Source organism: Rhizophagus irregularis, chromosome 26, assembly GCF_026210795.1.
Source record: "Rhizophagus irregularis chromosome 26, complete sequence".
NCBI lineage: Eukaryota > Fungi > Glomeromycota > Glomeromycetes > Glomerales > Glomeraceae > Rhizophagus > Rhizophagus irregularis.
The window spans coordinates 1,592,565-1,610,351 of NC_089454.1; the positions used below are offsets into that span (position 1 = coordinate 1,592,565).

Sequence of the window (17,787 nt, forward strand, 5' to 3'; positions counted from 1 at the left end):
GTCTATGTGCAATACAATGAACAGACGTAATAAAAGGATTAATCTTCAAATCGTTTAACAACACCTGTTTTCGTGCCAATTAAAGTGGCAGCCCCATCACTGCCAAAATGTAATAAATTTTCCACTTTTAATCCTTTAGCGATAATAAAACTCTTTAAATCAAACGCAATTGCCTCAGCAGTAAGTTCATCTAAATTAATCATTCCCAAATATCGTGTAACGGGTACATTATGTGAAATATGCCGGGACACAACAGCCAAATGTTTTTCATCTGTAATAGAGTTTGTTTCGTCTATCATAATACTCCAATGATTTGAACTTCTTATTTCTTCACATAACGCCTTTTCAATTACATATACAATAGCTTCTTCCATTTCTTTTGCAGATGTGTTTGATAAATGGGATCCATATTCATTGATTCTAATGGTAAATCTTTTGTGAGAAGTGATGGTGATTGTAATGTTTCGGGAGTATCACAAAGTTTCATAACTTCGGAATTTTTTCTATGAAAATCTATTAATTCATATAGATCAGGATAGACAGATAATGCTAAATATTTTTTTGCCATGAAATATATGCATTGCATTTGTGTTATAACTCTAATTTTATGAGTATCTAAATTACGTGAAAAGTCAACTCTTATAATGTTTTGATTTCTTCTAGCTTCAGCTTCACTTTTATGTTCATGATGGTTAAGATGCCGATCAATACTTTGTTTTCGATAATTGCTGGTTCCTTTTGCAAGTTCATTAGTATATTTTTTTGATTCACACCATCTACAAAACATTATTAATGTTCCGTTTACCTCCCTATATTCTAACCAAGCATCATTCCCATTATCCATCCATTTTGGGTCAGGAGCACTTCTATTTTTACGCCGTTTTACTTCAGATGGCTTTGATGAATCTGGCTTTTCACTTGATGAAGATTCACCAGGAAATTCAGATTGTTTTTGTTTACCTTTTGCAGACGGTTGTGTTTCAACAGATGGAAAAAATCGCTTCATTATTACAAAAAACTGTTTAAATGCAAGTTTTTTTTGCAACGGCACTTACGGCAGTCATGTGCAGCTGTTTGCAACTGTGCGCAGTGTGCGGCACCTGTTCGCACCTGTTCGCAATTGTTCGCAACTGTGCGCAACTGTTCGCAGTGTGCGGCGATTGTTCGCAACTGTGCGCAAAAGTTCGCACTGCTCGCCTATGTAAAATTTTTCTGTGTGGCACAGCGCACATCTTTACCAAAAAAGGTGTGCGCAAAATTTCACTGTGCGGCGCGCAAACACTGCTAGCTGATATATTTTACCGAATAATTTTTTCTTTAAATTTTTTAAACTTGTTAGACTGGATCAAATTTTAAGATGTAAGCTTTCACTATATCATTGAAATTAACTTCAAATTTTTTTTCTCTTATAGGTTTTCTTTTAAAATAAGTGTTCCGTTCATGTAAATGTTGATCTGGTTGCCAAAGCTGGAAGAATTTTTCAAGTAATACATACATTAACGAAATGTTTCTCTTAAAAAATTGATTCCATTTTTATTTAGAATGCTGATATATTTACTATTTAATAAATAAATTTAAAATCAAAAATAAAATCAATCACATTTGTAAAACGTTATGATCATGAAACTGTTGAAACTGAGAAACACATCCATCTTTTGATAAAATAGATAAGTGAATTTGCAAATTTGTTTATTTGAGATTTAAAAAATTCGATATACGCGGGAGAATTTTTTCATACGTTAATCGGTACATTTTGTTTTCGTTTTTATTTTTATGATTTTTTTTTTGTTACACTGAAAGTTAATAATTATTATTTATAATAACAGATAATGTATTGTATTTTAATAAACTTTATATATATAAAAGTAATTATATATATTTAAATACTAATTATTTAAATTATATATAATATATATATAATTGGCATTGCTAAATCTCACCGCATCAATATTAACGGCAGAGTTTCATGCCATTTTTAATTCTGGTAAATGACAGTCACCAGCAGTGATATTTAGCAATATTCATATAAAATACCTTATTTAATTAGTTTTTTACTTCAAGTCACCGGGGGTGATCATCACCGTTGGCCAGAATTATCAATTTTTACCGGCACTATATTTTTTTAATGCTAGTCGATCGTCATAATTTCAGTTACCGGTGATCATCACCCCCAGTGATAGTTGGAAAATTTCATTTAATTAAAATACTTTTAAAATTAATTTATTAAATATTTTAGAATTTTATAGTAAAAAGAAAAAGGAAAAAATAATCATTACCAGCATAATATATAAAGGTATCAAATAAGATTTTATCTAAAATGCAAAAATAAATTAATAACAAAATTTTATAGTAATTATACTAAAAAAGATATTTATGCACCAATTACATAATTCTGATCAGAATTAAAAATGTTAGCCTCCGTTATAAATCAAAAATTGCTTTAATTGAAATTATTCAGTACCTTTAAAAATAAAATAATCAGAAAAAAGATTTAATATTTTAATTAATATTATTCTTATTTTATATTGCAAAATGAAAAAATCGTATATTATTAAATGTTTCATAACCTACAGTATAATTTTAAATTTCTGGAATGTCCATTATAATTAAATATATATCCTTCTATTTTTTTTTAATAATTAAAATTTCACTTTTTTTATTATTATTTTTGTTGCATTTTTTTTACAAATCTAATATTTGTTTAAAGACAAAATATTTTAATTTTAAAGAGATTTTGTTTAAATTACTCCTAATAATTTCATTAAATATCATCCTAATAATGTGATCATATGATTTGCATAAACTTTTATTAGATTTTCATAATTTTTTCCTATAATTAGTTTTTCTTTTCCCTTTTATTTCAAATATTTTTTTTAAATATCTACTAATATTACATTTTTCATTTCTAAATATTTGATGGCTTCTTTTATTGATTTAAAAATTAATTGTAATTCTTCAACATCTATAAAAAATATTTTGTAATAATTTTTTTAATATTTTGCTTTAGATAATTAAGTTACTTTTTTCATCAAAAAAAAATAAGTAAAGCTGATTTATTTCTTTAAAATATTTTATATCTAATTAAAAAAAGTTGGACTAAATGTTTTATTTTTAAGGTTAAAATTAAAGTTAAGTTAAAGTTAGGATTAAAATGAATTAAATTCAAATTTTAGAGTTAAGATTAGGATTAGTTAATTTAGATCAAAATGATTAGTTAAATATTATAATACATTAAAATATGTTAAAACGATTAGTTTAATTATAAAAAAACCAAAAAATTTTTTTCTTCTTATATATTTAAAGGATATTTACATTAGCTAATAAACCTAGTCACAAATCACAGCTGCAGAAATCAGCTGATCAGTAACCTTAAAAAAAGGCTCAATTATAATGATATGCACATATGTTTAAAACAAATATCAATTTAAATCTTTTAAATAGAAAAAACTTTATCAATTAAAATACTTCTTAAATTCTTAACTAATTTTGAGAATTACTAAAGAAGCAGCAATATTAAAAAGTAAATTGGCTAAATAATCTTGATATTTAGCTTTTTAAAATTCTAAAATTAACATTTCCTGTAATCCATTAAAGCATTTTAATAAAGTTAAATGTGAATTCATAAATTTATAAATAATAGCATTAATAAATTCTACACATTTAGTAAATGATATTTCAGTATTAAACTCCTATAAATATTAGTAAAAAATTCAATTAATACTATTTTTTAATTCCAAACCAATCGTTCTAACCTTTGACTAAATATTTTTGACAAGTAAGAATATTGAAATTGCTAAAAGTTTTTATTGCTATTTTATATAATTTTTTAAATATTTTTTTCACAAAAAACAGGTATATTTTTATTAATTAACTCCACCTTCTTCACCAACTATTTTCTCCACTTTATATGAATATACAGTTTGAAAAACTATATACAGAAGTAAATTTAATTTAACATAATATAAAACTATTGTACAAAATATAATATGCAATATGAAGAGTACCTTTAGAAGCAATAATTTAACTATCAGTCTGATAGAAATAATTTATTTACCTAACTGAAAAAATCATCTTTTAATTTACCTTGAATAATAACATGAATAAGCTATACTTTAAATTCTAAATATTTTTTCCAAGGTTCAAATATATATATATAAGTAGCTAATTTATTTAATAATTCAAATTGAAGATGCAAATATTTTAATAATAATCAGCAAACTTTTGTTATATTATTTGATATGCAGGCTAAAGCAGATATTAATTAAAAAAATCTCTCTAATCAATATAGTAATTTGGTTCCAAAAAATAAGTTAAAAAAATTTAACTTACCTAAATTAACAGTTAATGGAAATATAAAAAAAGTAAAGAAAATGTAAAAAATAATAGAACTTTGACAGAATATATTAATTTAAAAATTTAAAATTTTGTATACAACAAATCTAAATATATTTATTAGAAAAACTAAAATAGAATTTTAGAATTTATTATATATTGTATTTATATGAATAAAACAAAAAAAAAATATTTTTTGTATATATATAAATTTATTTTTTTAATTTTTTAATATGAATATGTTGTGATTTGAAGTATTTATCTATAATATTCTTTTGAACAAAATATAACAATCTATTTTCATAATGTAAAATTTCAAAAATAGTTAATTTTCTTTCTATACTCTTTCTATCATCTTTCGTTATTTTTCAAAAAAATGCAAAAACTTGATCATAATTTTTTTTTTCAACAGAAGTATACAAAAAAGCATTTAATCCAAACTTCTAATGTTATTTTATAAATTCAGGTAAATGGTAAACTAAAATATACATATAAAGTATTATATTTTTTAGATAATATAAACTCATCTTGAATAATAGTATTGGGTTTATCTTAGAAAGGAATAAAAAATAAATCTAATCACTGCCTTATATAGTTTGCAAAGTGATTTGGATTAAGTTTTTGAAATTTTATATTATTATAAAGTTCATAAAAATTTTTCTATAATTGGTTGATTAAAAATACATGTTCTTTGGTAAAAACAACTTGAAAATTAAAACTTTTTAATACTTTTTCCTTATCTTCTTTATCTTATGCATTTTAGCAATAATCTTTACTTTTGCTAAATCATTAAATTGATTTTATGTTTTAAATTCTTATAATACTAAATCTTATAATCTATCTCAAATTTACAACATTATATATAACTTGTCTGAAATATAGTGACTTAAAGGAATTATTTAAAGTATTAAAAGAAGATTTAATATGTCTTGATGGTGATTTTAACTTAATTTGATCCATAGTTTTTTTAATAATACAAACCTTGCGTTTATTTCCAATATTCTCTTTTGTATACCCTATAAAAAATTTTTATCCAAATATTTCCATTATTTCTTCGTATCTTTCGTAAAAATTCTGTAAAAATGATACATTCACGGATATCCGTGTTAGCGAGATGAAAATTTCCATAATTTAAGGCTATAAATTCCATGAGAATGATACGTTTACGGAAAAAACATGGAAAGATAAAACACGAATCAGATTTTTTACAGTGATAAAAATACCAAAAGCAAAAATATTTTGAATTGAAAGCATTAAAGCCAAGTACAATTGCTATGAATTTCCAATTACTACTAAAATATGAGTTGTTATAGGACCCCAGACATCTCTTATAGAACTCACAACTGACTTTTTGCCAAAAAAAGACCCAATTTACTCTTTTTTTATTTTCTGTTTTTTGCAATTATCTCAGTATCCAGTAATCTGATTTATTCAGATTTTTTTATTTTGTAGAACTCAATGAGAGCTACAAACCAAAAAAAAGTTCATACAAATTGGACCACTGAATGCCAAGATAATCGCAAAAAACTGATTTTTTTTGTGAAATTTAGGTCAATCTAGTGAAAAAGTTGCTCTTGAGTTGTATATATAATGTTCGACTATATCTAAGTCTTGTCACATGATAAATGTAATAATCATAAATAATTTGATATAAGTACTAATTATTAAGAGTTTGCTTTTATAATGTATTTAATGTGATATTTTTTTTTCTTTTTATTTTTAAGATAGAATTAATCATATACTATTACCTAACCAACTTTTTATCCTTTTCATCATTTTATACCTGACAGTATTTACGTGTAACTAACATTAGTTAGAAAGAAAAATACATGAGGGAGGTCATTGGTCAAATTTTTAGATTTATCATGACAAGTCACCTTTAATCTCAAGGTGATAAGTCAATCTTTTCCTTCAGAAGGGAAGTATATTAATAATGTTTAAAATTAATTTAGAATACTTTATTTTATTTTACTTTTGTAAATATATTATATTATTATATTACTTTAACATAATTATCAATAAACATGATTGCGTCTTTACAAAAAAAAAAAAAAAAAAAACTTTAAGTTTTCAAGCAATATCATTTTAATATCATTTTAATATTAATTCAATATTAATTTAATATCAATGTGATATCAAAATAAAATATTATCATTTTAATATCAAAATAATATCAAAATAATAATAGAAATGATATTGAAATAACATATTTAAGTTTAACTTAAAGATGTCATTTCAATATCATTTTAATTATCATTTTGATATTATTTCATTATTAATTTAATATAGATATAATATTGAAATAATAATTATTAAATCGATATTAAAATAATATCAAAATAATATCAAAATAATACCATTAAGATAAACTTAATGATATCAATTCTATATTGATTAAAAATGTTAAGTTTTTGTAAGGTATTTTATTTTTTATAAAGTTTTTATATATATAGTACTATATTTTCAAATTAAAATTTTTAGTTTATTTAATAATAAGCTTATTTTAATTTTATATTAAATTTTTTATTATTAAATATTTATTTTTTACTTATTTTTACCATATTATTATATAAAAAATCAAATAATATATAAAAAAAATAAAAAAATATGTAATAGTATCCAATAAAAGTAAAATTATATAACTAATTGAAATTTTAGAATAAATATTATGTACAGTATATTACAAAAAAAACTTTATGTGATAAAAATGCATGTTATACACTCAAAATAAATACAATTTACATTGTGTAAATTGTATAGTAAATCTAAGATCTGAGCCTACATTTTGATATCTTTTGAAGTTATAAATACTTACATTAACTTTTGAAAAAATTAGCAATAATTATTTACTTCAAAGTAAAAAATATAACAGAAAATTAAATTAAATTTATGAAACATTGGTGGATTAGATTTAATTTAAAATACTCAAATATTGTTAAGAATAATGCCAAAAAATAAATATCAAAAAATATGCAGTAAAGAAACATTTATGGTAAAATGATGGGAATTTTTTTCTTCAAATTATCACAATTTTGGTATATAGTAAAAAATGCTAATAAATGGTTCAAATTATAAAAATATATGTAGTTTACTTTTAAAACAAAACCAATTTTTATCATTTAAATTATAAAATAAACTTGAATATTGGGGCTACATTTTGACATCATTTAGGACTCTAGTGCTTTTTTACTTTTTGAAAAAATTAATTACAAATGTTGATTTTAAAGAAAAATTTGGCATGAAATTCATAAATTAAAAAATAGATGCAAATTCACTAAAAATTTCCGGCTTGTATTTTGTTAAGATAAATGGAAAAAATGCAAATAAAAAAAAAAATTCTTAACAATATAAAGTATTTTATGCAAAAAAATATAAATTTGCTCTAAAATAGTTATAAAAAATTTTTAAATAAAAAAAATATAATTATAAGCTTAATTATAGAAAAATTACTGAAATAAATTCCATATTAATTTATTATTGATAATATTGATAATATCTATCTTTCAAATAAGCTATTTCATATATAATTTGGTGAGATCGTCATGGTGTTATGGTCAATTTTTTAATTCTGTTTTTTTTGTAACACACTGTATTAGAATATGTTAATATTTGAATGTCATTGACTGGTGACTTCAATATCATAAGAATGTTTATATAAAAAGCATTATTTAAGAAATAAAAATTGGGTATTAGAAAAAAATTACTAATAATTGCACCAAAATTATACATGTATTTTAAATCTGTATTAATTTTTTAATTAACAGATATTTGGTTAATATCAAGTTTATAAAATAGAGCCAAAATAATTTTATTGGTTTTTTTTTAGGATTTTATATACTTCATATATATACCAGCTTTTATATGTATTTTTTTTTTTTTTTTTTGATTTAAAAATACAAAAGAATGACAATCATTCCATGAATGAATAAAAACCTACAATTATAAAATAAAATATGAAATTTATGAAAACTAATGTTTGTCTTCAAATATCTTGCTAAATAGATGAGAATCTAAAAAAAAAAAAAGAAAAATATAAAGAGGGAATTAGTAAGTATTAAGGAAAGGAAAAAAAGAATTGCATTTACAATATAGTAGTAACATATGATGTAATGTGTGTAAAAATATAATGTATAAGTTAGATGAACAGAGTGAGGATGATTAAACCAAAATAGTATTAACAACAATTATTCCCATTGTCTGTATTAAGTGGTAAAGTTTTGGGTTGCAAATGTCCTCCAACCTTGATGCCATTCGACTAAAAAATTTTTAGACACATCAATCAATAATTTATTTAACAAATAATTAAATCTAATAGCAATCGAATACACAAACTTCATTTGACACGTCAAAAACCCCTTGTTTAATTTTTTCATAAATATCTTTGGCGGTATCTACAAATGACTTTTTAAAAACATTTAATTAATTAATGTAATAGTACTTATAACACAGTTTTAAATAATATATTCTCATCGATATTTACTTCTTCAACATTATCCGCTGTCTTTGCTGAGGTCTCCATAAAAAATAATCCATGTTGTTGAGCAAATGCTTCACCTTCTGCATAGGAGACGGCACGTTTAGATTCAAGATCGCTCTTGTTACCAATTAACATTATTGTCGTGTTGGAATTGGAATGTTGACGGGCATCCTCCAGCCAGATGAGAAGATGGTCAAAGGTTTCACGCCTAATTGAAGATATATAAAGTTAATAAAGTTACTAAATGTTTGATTAAAAAATCTTCAATAATTGTTAGAATAATTATTAATAATCCAATTACCTGGTGATATCATAAACTAAACGAAATTTCAGAGATAAGATTTAATGTAATGTAATAAAAAATAAATGATGATGATTATGATGAACTATACTAACCTAACAAAGCTCCAGCAGCACCGCGGTAATAACTTCTCGTTATACTTCTAAAAGATTCTTGCCCAGCCTAAAATCGAGGTAAAAAGTTGATATCCACTAATGTTATATATAATATATTACAATTAAATATATAAAGACTAACATACCGTATCCCAAATCTGAAGTTTAATTTTTTTCCCTTCAACCTTATTGAAAAAATTATCATAAAATTTATAAAATAATTGAATATGAATGAATTATTTAACTTGGATATCTATTATCTTACATCCACAAACCGTGCCCCAAACTCCACACTATAAGTATGAAAATATTTATTAAAAACGATCGTGATAAAATGAGACATAAAAATATATTAGATCATTACCCAATCGTTAAATCATGAGCTGGCTGAAACCGTCTGTCAGTAAATTGTAAAAGTAGGCATGACTATAAAATAGAAATTACGATTTAAAATATTAATTGGACATCACGATTTCATGCTACTTAAAAAAATTTTATGATTTATTCGACTTGGTTGATAATACAAAAACCTGACAAAGGTTTTCCTGGACTATTTTAATGGGAAAAATAATTTCAAAATACCTTTCCGACACCTAGTAGAGAAAAAATCATTAGCATAAATAAAAGAAAACGAGCTTAGCATACGTGTAAAAATGCAATACCCGTGTCTCCGATAATAATGTACTGAATTGTAAAATAATAAAGAAAGTGATTAATAGCGAAAATTAAAAGGGGGATCCAAATGTTAACGTCGATGAAAGAATTCGTAACTACAAACCTTTATAATGTAATCGTAAGTGTAGTTTGTCGACATTCTGTATATAAACAATGAAGCTAGAATGAAAGGGTTAAAGTATAAAATGCCGTAGTTCTTTTTTTGCTGCTATGCGAAAAAAATACGGCAGTCGATAATTAGTGATTGACGAGGAGGTTGGGGAAAAGTAATTAATATTCTAAAAAAGTAACTATTAATCAAAGGGGCTTTTATACAACAGCGTGGCTTTTGATCGACAACTATGAACCTGGACTTTCCGATCACGCATATATTACAGTGTCAGTGTATACACTTGTGTGACCATTAAAAAACTAAAAAAAAAAATCATTCACCAAAATTTTTCCACAAATTCATAATAATGTCACAGTGGTTATCGCCAGGTGAGTCGAGTCGAAGTCAATTCTTCGCTGAAAATTACTCAGGCTTGATTTACAAACCTTTAAGAGCGAAAATCCAGTTTAAGAACTTATAATATCAAAGTAATGCTGATAGTCAAATTTGCTATTTTTCCCTATGAAGACTTTCTAAAACTACGAACCTTTATGATACCAATAATATACTTCAAAATATTTAGAATATTTAATTTAAGAGCACCTTTTATAAAAAATTTTTAAGTCCAAGCCTAAAGTTCAAACATCAAAAAACATTCCCTTAAAGTGAATTCTGTTTTTGTGAGTAGGTAGTTTTCCGCAACAGCCATCTTATTCTTTTCAAGGTCCGCCAAATCAGTATATACCACCACCACCTTATCGACCACCTCAAAATCAAGCCCCACCTATCGATGATCTATCTCTGGCTTTCGATAAGCTTGCAATGGCGTTAAGAGCCACAGCAGGACCGCCAGAAATAGATAACTTTCAAATGTCACTTGGAATGCTAATGCATGATTGCTCACAATCTAACATACAGGTATTTTTTCTTTTTTCTTTTACATACTTATTTTTTCAATAATAAGGATATGTGCTAATTTACATATAAATAGCGTGGTAAAACATGGATATTTGATCATTGTACAACACCGGCTCATTATGATACCCTGATAAGTTTTATTATTGCGCTTTCGAAATCTCGACCAATATTCGAAGATAGACTTCATTTAATATACCTAATAAACGATGTCCTTTTTCATAGGTAAGGACTCGAAAAGTAACAAATATTATTAATAAGATAATTTGAGATATATTCTAACGAAATAATTATTATAGTGAGCGTCGACAGGAACCTTGGATTAAAGAGGCGTTACATCCACATTTACTTGCGCTATTGCGAGTTGCTTTTCATTTTATGGATGCAAATGAGAAGCAAAAAGAAAAAGTTGTTAAAGTAATTGTTTTTTTTATTTAAGTACTGTTACATTTCATTTGTTATGAATTTAAATTGAATTAATTTTATTGTAAATTAGATAATATCCATTTGGGATGACAAGCAATACTTTGATGAAAATAAAATTAATGCTCTAAGAACTGGTATTAAAATTCCACCACCTCCATCCAGTGGTATTTCATCAGTATCATATTCAACTCCTGGTCAACATCCTTTCCACTTTCGTTATCAGAATCAACCTTATTATAGTCCAGGTGTTCCACCTCCGCCTCCGCCACCACCTGGAATTTTTCCTGGTCCACCGCCTTCTCAGTCAATATCTCCATCAAATCCACATTTATCTCCATCAAGTGCACAAGGTCTTATAAGACCTATTTCTGAACCTGGACCACCTGGTATTCAAGATCAGTTCCCCCCTGGTCAATCTCCTTCAAACATGCCAATACAAGGAATGATTAGACCTCCAGTATCTACAACACCTAATATGCCTCCTATACCACCACCTGTTTCAGAAAAAAAATATCATGAATTACCAGCTGGTTTAATGGTTCCAGCGGTCTTGGTATGCATATATATAGCTTAATATAAGATATAAATGTTTTATGTCCATTTAATTCTTTACTTATTTGCCAGCTCTTTTAGCCTGAGGATTCTCCTTATACTTCTATTCATGCTGCTTCAATTAGATTACCACCACATCGTTTACCTCCTACTACAGAATTGTTAGAGGCTGTTGATAGGTTCTATGAAGGAATGTTTATAATAGAATCTAATTTAGAAGGGGAAGATGAACGTGCATTAAGAGAAAAATATCAAATTGATCTAGACAAAGATGGTTGGGAGATTGGATTTTTAGATGATTTTTATATGGATTTACAAGAACAGCGAGAGGAGGCAGCGAGAGCATCATCCGAGAGATATCATCACCGTCATTCATCTTCGTTCAGACATAGACGGGATGATCGTGGAAGAAGGTGGTCAAGGGACAGAAGTTATTCTATGTCTAGATCACGTTCCAGATCATCGTCAAGATCTCGCTCGGGAAGATTTAGGAGACGTCATAGTTATAGTGATTCTTCTATAAGCCGAAGTCGTAGTCATTCAAGAGGTCGCAGGAGACATAGACGTAGAAGAGACAGTAGAAGTCATAGTCGTAGTCGTTCGAGATCCGGGTCTAGACGATATAGGAGCCATAGTCGTTCAAGACATAGTTGGAGGAGGAGGACTAGATCTATTTCTCCTAGGACAAGAACACGCTCAAGAACTCGTTCAAGGAGTATTTCTAGATCGCTTTCTAGATCTCGTTCAAGAACCCGTTCACTTACGAGGTCTAGGTCAAGAACTAGAACGAAAATAAGGTCAAGATCTAGAACCAGAACAAGGACAAGATCGAGGACTCGCTCAAAAACTAGAACGAGAACTTTATCAAGATCTTCAACTAGATTCAGGACTAGATCGAGGTCCATTTCGTCAAGATATAGTTCTAAATCTAGATCAAGAAGTAGAACAAGGTCTAGATCGTATGATCGTCATGATAGACGCAAATCTAGTGATTTTAATTCATCATCGCGTAGACGTTATCGAAGTAAATCTTATAGTCGATCACGATCACGGTCGCCTTCATATTTGGTTGGCGGTTTAGGTTACGTTAAAGATCGAGAAGAAGGTTCAAGACCAGATAAAATGATATCTGATCGCAACGTTGGATTTCAAATTTTGAAAAAATTAGGTATTGTAATTATTATTATTGAGTATAATATTTTATAAATTGGGTTATTTTCTGTTGTTACTCAATAACATAATTAAACACTAGGTTGGGAAGGAGCTGGTACGGGGTTAGGTTCATCATCATCAGGTATTGCTGAGCCCATAAAAGGAGGAGAAATTAGGTACGGTGAACAAAAATATTTAGGGGTTGGTCATAGTCGTGGCGACGATGGAGACATTTTTGACCAATATCGTAAAGCAAAAAGCTATACTTATCAACGAAGTGAAATCAGTTCAAAAGATAAAAAACTAGCCGGTTGTTTTAGATGTGGAAAGGTATGTGTGTATATATATGTTTTTGTATTTATTTAATTTAAATCTTAGGAAAATTCATTCATTTTAGCCTGGTCATTTGGCTCGCGATTGTCCGAATAATTAATTTTCGAAAAGGAATGGTTAATGGTAAAAGCAAATATTGTAATAAAATAAATGTTCACATTTGCGAATTTTTAATAGATTTAACGAGAGAAAAACAATTATGATTGCAATTATCAATTATATTCTTCCGTTTATAATATATGTTCTTAATATTTTTACTTCATATATTTATTATAATCAAATAAATCGTGTTTGTTATTTCCAATATCGCTCTCTGATAATTTTATTAAGATATATTAAAAAACTATGTAATGTCAAGTATACGTTATTGAAGCCCAGTAGAACCGAATCCGCGATTACCACGTTCAGTTTCGTCCAGTTCTTCGATTTCAACTACGTCAGGAGTGCAAATTCGTTCAAGGACAAGTTGTGCAACTCGATCACCTTCATTAACTATAATTAAATATTACAAGATTTAAATCCCAATTCTCGGGAATATTAAATTATGAAGTGAATATATACCTTGATAGTCTACTTCGCCATGATTGAACAAAATAACTCCCACTGGTCCACGATAATCAGCATCAACAACTCCTCCGCCGCAATCAATGGAATTTCTTAGAGCTTCATAAAAAAATGTTAAAAACTTATCTAACTGCATAATAAAAAAAAATAATAACACAATACCAAGCCCACTTCTTGGAGCGACGCGTCCATAAGTTCCTTCTGGAACAACAACGGCTAAATCAGTGGGAACTAGAGCTTTTCCTTTAGCTGGAATAGTGATATTGGACGCGCTTTATTATTAAAGTAAAAAAAAATTAAATTTTGTAAATTTACACGCTACAGTATGGCAATGGCAACATTTACGATATTTTGTACCTGTATAAGTCATAGCCAGCAGCTTTTACAGAACTACGTCTAGGGATTTTAGCTTTAGGACTAAGACGTTTTACACGTAAATTTAACTGATTCGTCAGCTTTCGTCTTTTTGAAGTAAACTCTGTGTTAGTGGTAATAAAATCCTTATTTTCTTTGTTACTAGAAGTGATTATTCCTATAGTGTTTGGCATGTTGAATGATAGAGTTTTAATATTAAAAAACGCGTTAAAGTGAAAGTTTTTTTTTTTACGAGAAATTTATCTTCTTTCGCAGCTGTGATGTCATCATCATTAATCATTATTAAGTGGTTAACATGATTTGATTATAGGAAATCAATTTTATCCCCTGTTTCGTATCCAAATCGGATATTTTAAAGGGGCGTTTCTCAGTTTTATACGCGAGATAGAGTTCAAACATACGCAGTAAAAATTTCAGGGTTCAAACTTTAGAGCCCCCAAAGATGCGCCACAAAAAAAAGCGCCCCATCCTATGAGGCTTTTAGGAAAATTTAACAGTTTAAAAGGGAAAAAAATTTTTTTTTTTTTTTACTCTGGAAGGTATGTTTTATTGACTTTTTCTTTCTTTCCTTTTATTCGCTGTGATGCTAAACTTTAGAATGTATCGTATCTATTTTATTAATCCGAACTCTACAAGAATGAGTTATGAAGTAACAATCTTCTCACTGAGTGAAAATTTTTTATAAAGAAAGTTTATTTCTTATTAAAACTTTAGACTAATTTATTTTATTTTATTTTATTTTTTTTTCTTAAAAAATAAATAAATACTTTTATTTAGACTCATCGAAGAATAATTTCTGACAAGTTAGTTATATATTTTTATAATTATCAAATTTTACATGATCAAATAGAGATTTGGTTGATATATCTTCTATTATATAAGCCCAAGCGATACAATAATGGGATGCAAGAAGTCGCCATTCTTCAAGCTCATCGAGAAATTCCAATTTTGATATTCTAAAATAAAGTTATACACTTAATAAAATGATAATTATAATATATATATTTATAATCATACGGTTTTTTATTTGTTCGTTACCTGGAAATTTCATTTGGATCGATATAATTATCATGAACTTCATTAATATCAACAGCTTCGACATGAGTCCATCCACGCGATAAATAACGATCTTTTTGGCTTTGTAAATCAGGATATGCGTGTATACCACGGAGTTCAATATTACGAGATCTTAAATTTTGTAACATAACAGATCCAAAAGCATCATTAGGTAATATTTGTTCGTAAACTATAAATATTGCTGCTATCATATTATCTCCAGCCCATTGTACAATTTTATTAGAATCAATCGGGTCCATATAAATTAATACACATTCTGATAAGAATAATGTCGGAATACTTTTTATTATAAATTAGTAAAAAGTTAGTTCATTAGTTCATGCGTGATAATAAACTTTAATATGTACATAGTATTATCTTTTTTTTTACCTTCGATCAAAACCATGATGTTCTTCTAAATGTGATACTATATTCTCCTCCCATTCTCTAAGATCTCCGGATATTAAACAATAATCTGGCGCGTAGATTTCTGTACCACCTTTTCCTACAATAAATTGTTTTAATAAATGTCTGTAAAGTAATTAAAGTAATTATGAAAAATACCTATTTGTATTTCATTCCCGATTAAATCTGATAAATCTTTATGTTTTTGAATGATTGCAACTTTTTTTGATGTGACTTCGGGATAATCAATTTCAAAATATTTATAAAATTTACGTGATGTTGCCTATTAAAAAAAGAAAATTTTAAGTAGAATTTTTTTTTTTAAAAAAAAAGAAATTTACCTTGAAATTAAAGTATCGCGTATCAGATCCAGCTCCGAATGATACAACTTGTTTCTTTACATTTTCTCCGCCACCTTCCAAAAATTTCGTGATTAATATGTCTAATCCAGTATTACGAACGTATGTTCCTCTATTAATGATGGGTGGTCTCTTTGATGGTCTTCGAACAAAATATCTTACATATTTGTCTTGAATATATCCGGTATTAACTGCTGACCTTTTTAATGTATTTATTTCAAGTTCTAGGTAAAATTCACTAATAACTTTTTTGGAGTCACTTATTACTTACAGTTTACTTGTTACAGCGTCATCGTTAGTTCCACGTATAGCATTATCTTGACTTGAAGAATCTATTATGGTCGGTACACGAAAAGACATTGATAGAAGAGTATTTGCATATATTTAAATCTATAAATTTTATATTTATAGAAGGATCTTCGCATGATCTGATATAAATTACAAAAAATTGGCGTTTTTTTATTAATAGTCATGTCTTTTTCTTTAACATTTAAACGAACAATTTTTTTTAATAAAATAGTTAAACTAAATATTTCCGGATTTTTCAGGCAATATTCATTCTTTACGGAATCTAATTTTTCTAGCGATTCAACTACATTATCGGAAAAAACAAGATGGACACAAAATTCTAAACGATTAGGTGCAATTGCTAGAAAGAGAGGAATGTCTGCATTATGGGATGAATGGGGTGTAAGACATCCGGTAACGATTTTACAGGTAAGAAAAATTGGATAAGATTTAAAAATCTTTTATAATAATCATACTTTACTTTTTTTTAAAAAAAATTAGTTGGATAAAGTTCAAGTGGTTCAAATTAAACAAAATTCAAAATATGTAAAGCCACCTTTAGTTGCAGTTCAAATCGGTTGTACTGAAAAAAAATTAAAAGGATTTACAAGACCTTTATTAGGTCATTTTAGAAAAGCTGGGGTTAACCCGAAAAAAAAATTATTAGAATTTCATGTCACCCCCGATGCTGTTTTACCTGTCGGAACTGAAATAAAAGCAGCCCATTTTGTACCAGGACAATATGTAGACGTAACAGCTCCTTCGTAAGAATTATTATTATATAAAAAGGTACTTATTTTTAAAGGTAATTTTTGTATTATAATAATTTGAAAAAAAATAAATTTTATGTAGGATTGGTAAAGGTTTTGCAGGTGTTATGAAAAGATGGAATTTTAGAGGATTGCCTGCATCACATGGTACTTCATTGGCTCATCGTTCTGCTGGTTCAACAGGTCAAAATCAGGTTTGTTTCCATTCAAATGTTCATATATTTTTTATAGCTTCAACTTTTCTCCTATATATTATTTATTATAATAGGACCCAGGAAAAGTTTTCAAAGGAAAAAAGATGGCGGGTAGGCTTGGAGGTAACAGTGCGACGGTTTTAAATTTAAAAGTTCTTAAAATTGACAACATTTTGAATTTGATTTATGTCAAAGGTGGTGTTCCTGGTTTTGATGATCAATATGTAAGAATAAGAGATGCTATAAAGAAACCTGGGAAAAAGTGTTTTCCATCGGATTGTATACCACCTCCTTTTCCTACTATAGATCCTGAAATTGTGAATTATATGCCAAGAGAATTGATGGCCAAAACTGGTGGCGTTGATCCTTTTATGCCTAAAGAAGGTTGAACGAATTTTTTATAAAGATTTTTTTTGCAAAGAATATA

The 17,787-nt window shown here is 27.1% G+C and overlaps 7 protein-coding genes across 8 annotated transcripts; 2 read left to right on the forward strand and 5 right to left on the reverse strand.

Annotated features, from left to right (window-relative positions):
- Positions 1-38: 38 nt before the first annotated feature.
- On the reverse strand, positions 39-299 carry OCT59_017532 (uncharacterized protein; the record flags this gene model as incomplete). Its single annotated transcript, XM_025310775.2, has 1 exon — positions 39-299. The coding sequence occupies one exon, from the start codon at positions 297-299 to the stop codon at positions 39-41; it is 261 nt and encodes an 86-aa protein (XP_025178934.2).
- Positions 300-349: 50 nt separating this feature from the next.
- OCT59_017533 (uncharacterized protein) lies at positions 350-1,006 on the reverse strand (the record flags this gene model as incomplete). The annotated part of the gene is made up of 1 exon (XM_025333144.2): positions 350-1,006. One exon carries the CDS (start codon positions 1,004-1,006, stop codon positions 350-352), a length of 657 nt encoding a protein of 218 aa, XP_025178935.1.
- A 7,079-nt stretch (positions 1,007-8,085) lies between these two features.
- OCT59_017534 lies at positions 8,086-10,223 on the reverse strand. Of its 2 annotated transcripts, XM_025317151.2 has the most exons (11): positions 9,984-10,223; positions 9,868-9,889; positions 9,788-9,798; positions 9,570-9,631; positions 9,471-9,498; positions 9,352-9,390; positions 9,206-9,272; positions 9,111-9,126; positions 8,813-9,017; positions 8,665-8,733; positions 8,111-8,587 (listed from the first exon to the last, which is right to left on the reverse strand). In XM_025317151.2, the coding sequence occupies exons 1-11, from the start codon at positions 10,017-10,019 to the stop codon at positions 8,507-8,509; spliced, it is 636 nt and encodes a 211-aa protein (XP_025178936.1). In that variant the 5' UTR covers positions 10,020-10,223; the 3' UTR covers positions 8,111-8,506. The 2 variants fall into 2 exon arrangements, with proteins under 2 accessions (XP_066004120.1, XP_025178936.1); XM_066137549.1 differs by having other exon boundaries at positions 8,086-8,733.
- A 115-nt stretch (positions 10,224-10,338) lies between these two features.
- On the forward strand, positions 10,339-13,667 carry OCT59_017535 (uncharacterized protein; the record flags this gene model as incomplete). Its single annotated transcript, XM_066137550.1, has 8 exons — positions 10,339-10,360; positions 10,660-10,889; positions 10,963-11,111; positions 11,186-11,303; positions 11,383-11,865; positions 11,946-13,032; positions 13,117-13,346; positions 13,414-13,667. 8 exons carry the CDS (start codon positions 10,339-10,341, stop codon positions 13,447-13,449), a joined length of 2,355 nt encoding a protein of 784 aa, XP_066004121.1. The 3' UTR covers positions 13,450-13,667.
- On the reverse strand, positions 13,489-14,610 carry OCT59_017536 (uncharacterized protein). The gene is made up of 4 exons (XM_066137551.1): positions 14,271-14,610; positions 14,076-14,185; positions 13,911-14,012; positions 13,489-13,841 (listed from the first exon to the last, which is right to left on the reverse strand). Exons 1-4 carry the CDS (start codon positions 14,459-14,461, stop codon positions 13,714-13,716), a joined length of 531 nt encoding a protein of 176 aa, XP_066004122.1. The 5' UTR covers positions 14,462-14,610; the 3' UTR covers positions 13,489-13,713.
- Positions 14,611-15,088: 478 nt separating this feature from the next.
- On the reverse strand, positions 15,089-16,468 carry OCT59_017537 (uncharacterized protein; the record flags this gene model as incomplete). Its single annotated transcript, XM_066137552.1, has 6 exons — positions 15,089-15,244; positions 15,327-15,644; positions 15,735-15,849; positions 15,909-16,032; positions 16,091-16,307; positions 16,380-16,468. The coding sequence occupies 6 exons, from the start codon at positions 16,466-16,468 to the stop codon at positions 15,097-15,099; spliced, it is 1,011 nt and encodes a 336-aa protein (XP_066004123.1). The 3' UTR covers positions 15,089-15,096.
- Positions 16,469-16,579: 111 nt separating this feature from the next.
- OCT59_017538 (uncharacterized protein) lies at positions 16,580-17,749 on the forward strand (the record flags this gene model as incomplete). The annotated part of the gene is made up of 5 exons (XM_066137553.1): positions 16,580-16,825; positions 16,898-17,160; positions 17,249-17,360; positions 17,435-17,483; positions 17,556-17,749. The coding sequence occupies 5 exons, from the start codon at positions 16,580-16,582 to the stop codon at positions 17,747-17,749; spliced, it is 864 nt and encodes a 287-aa protein (XP_066004124.1).
- Between the last annotated feature and the right edge of the window lie 38 nt (positions 17,750-17,787).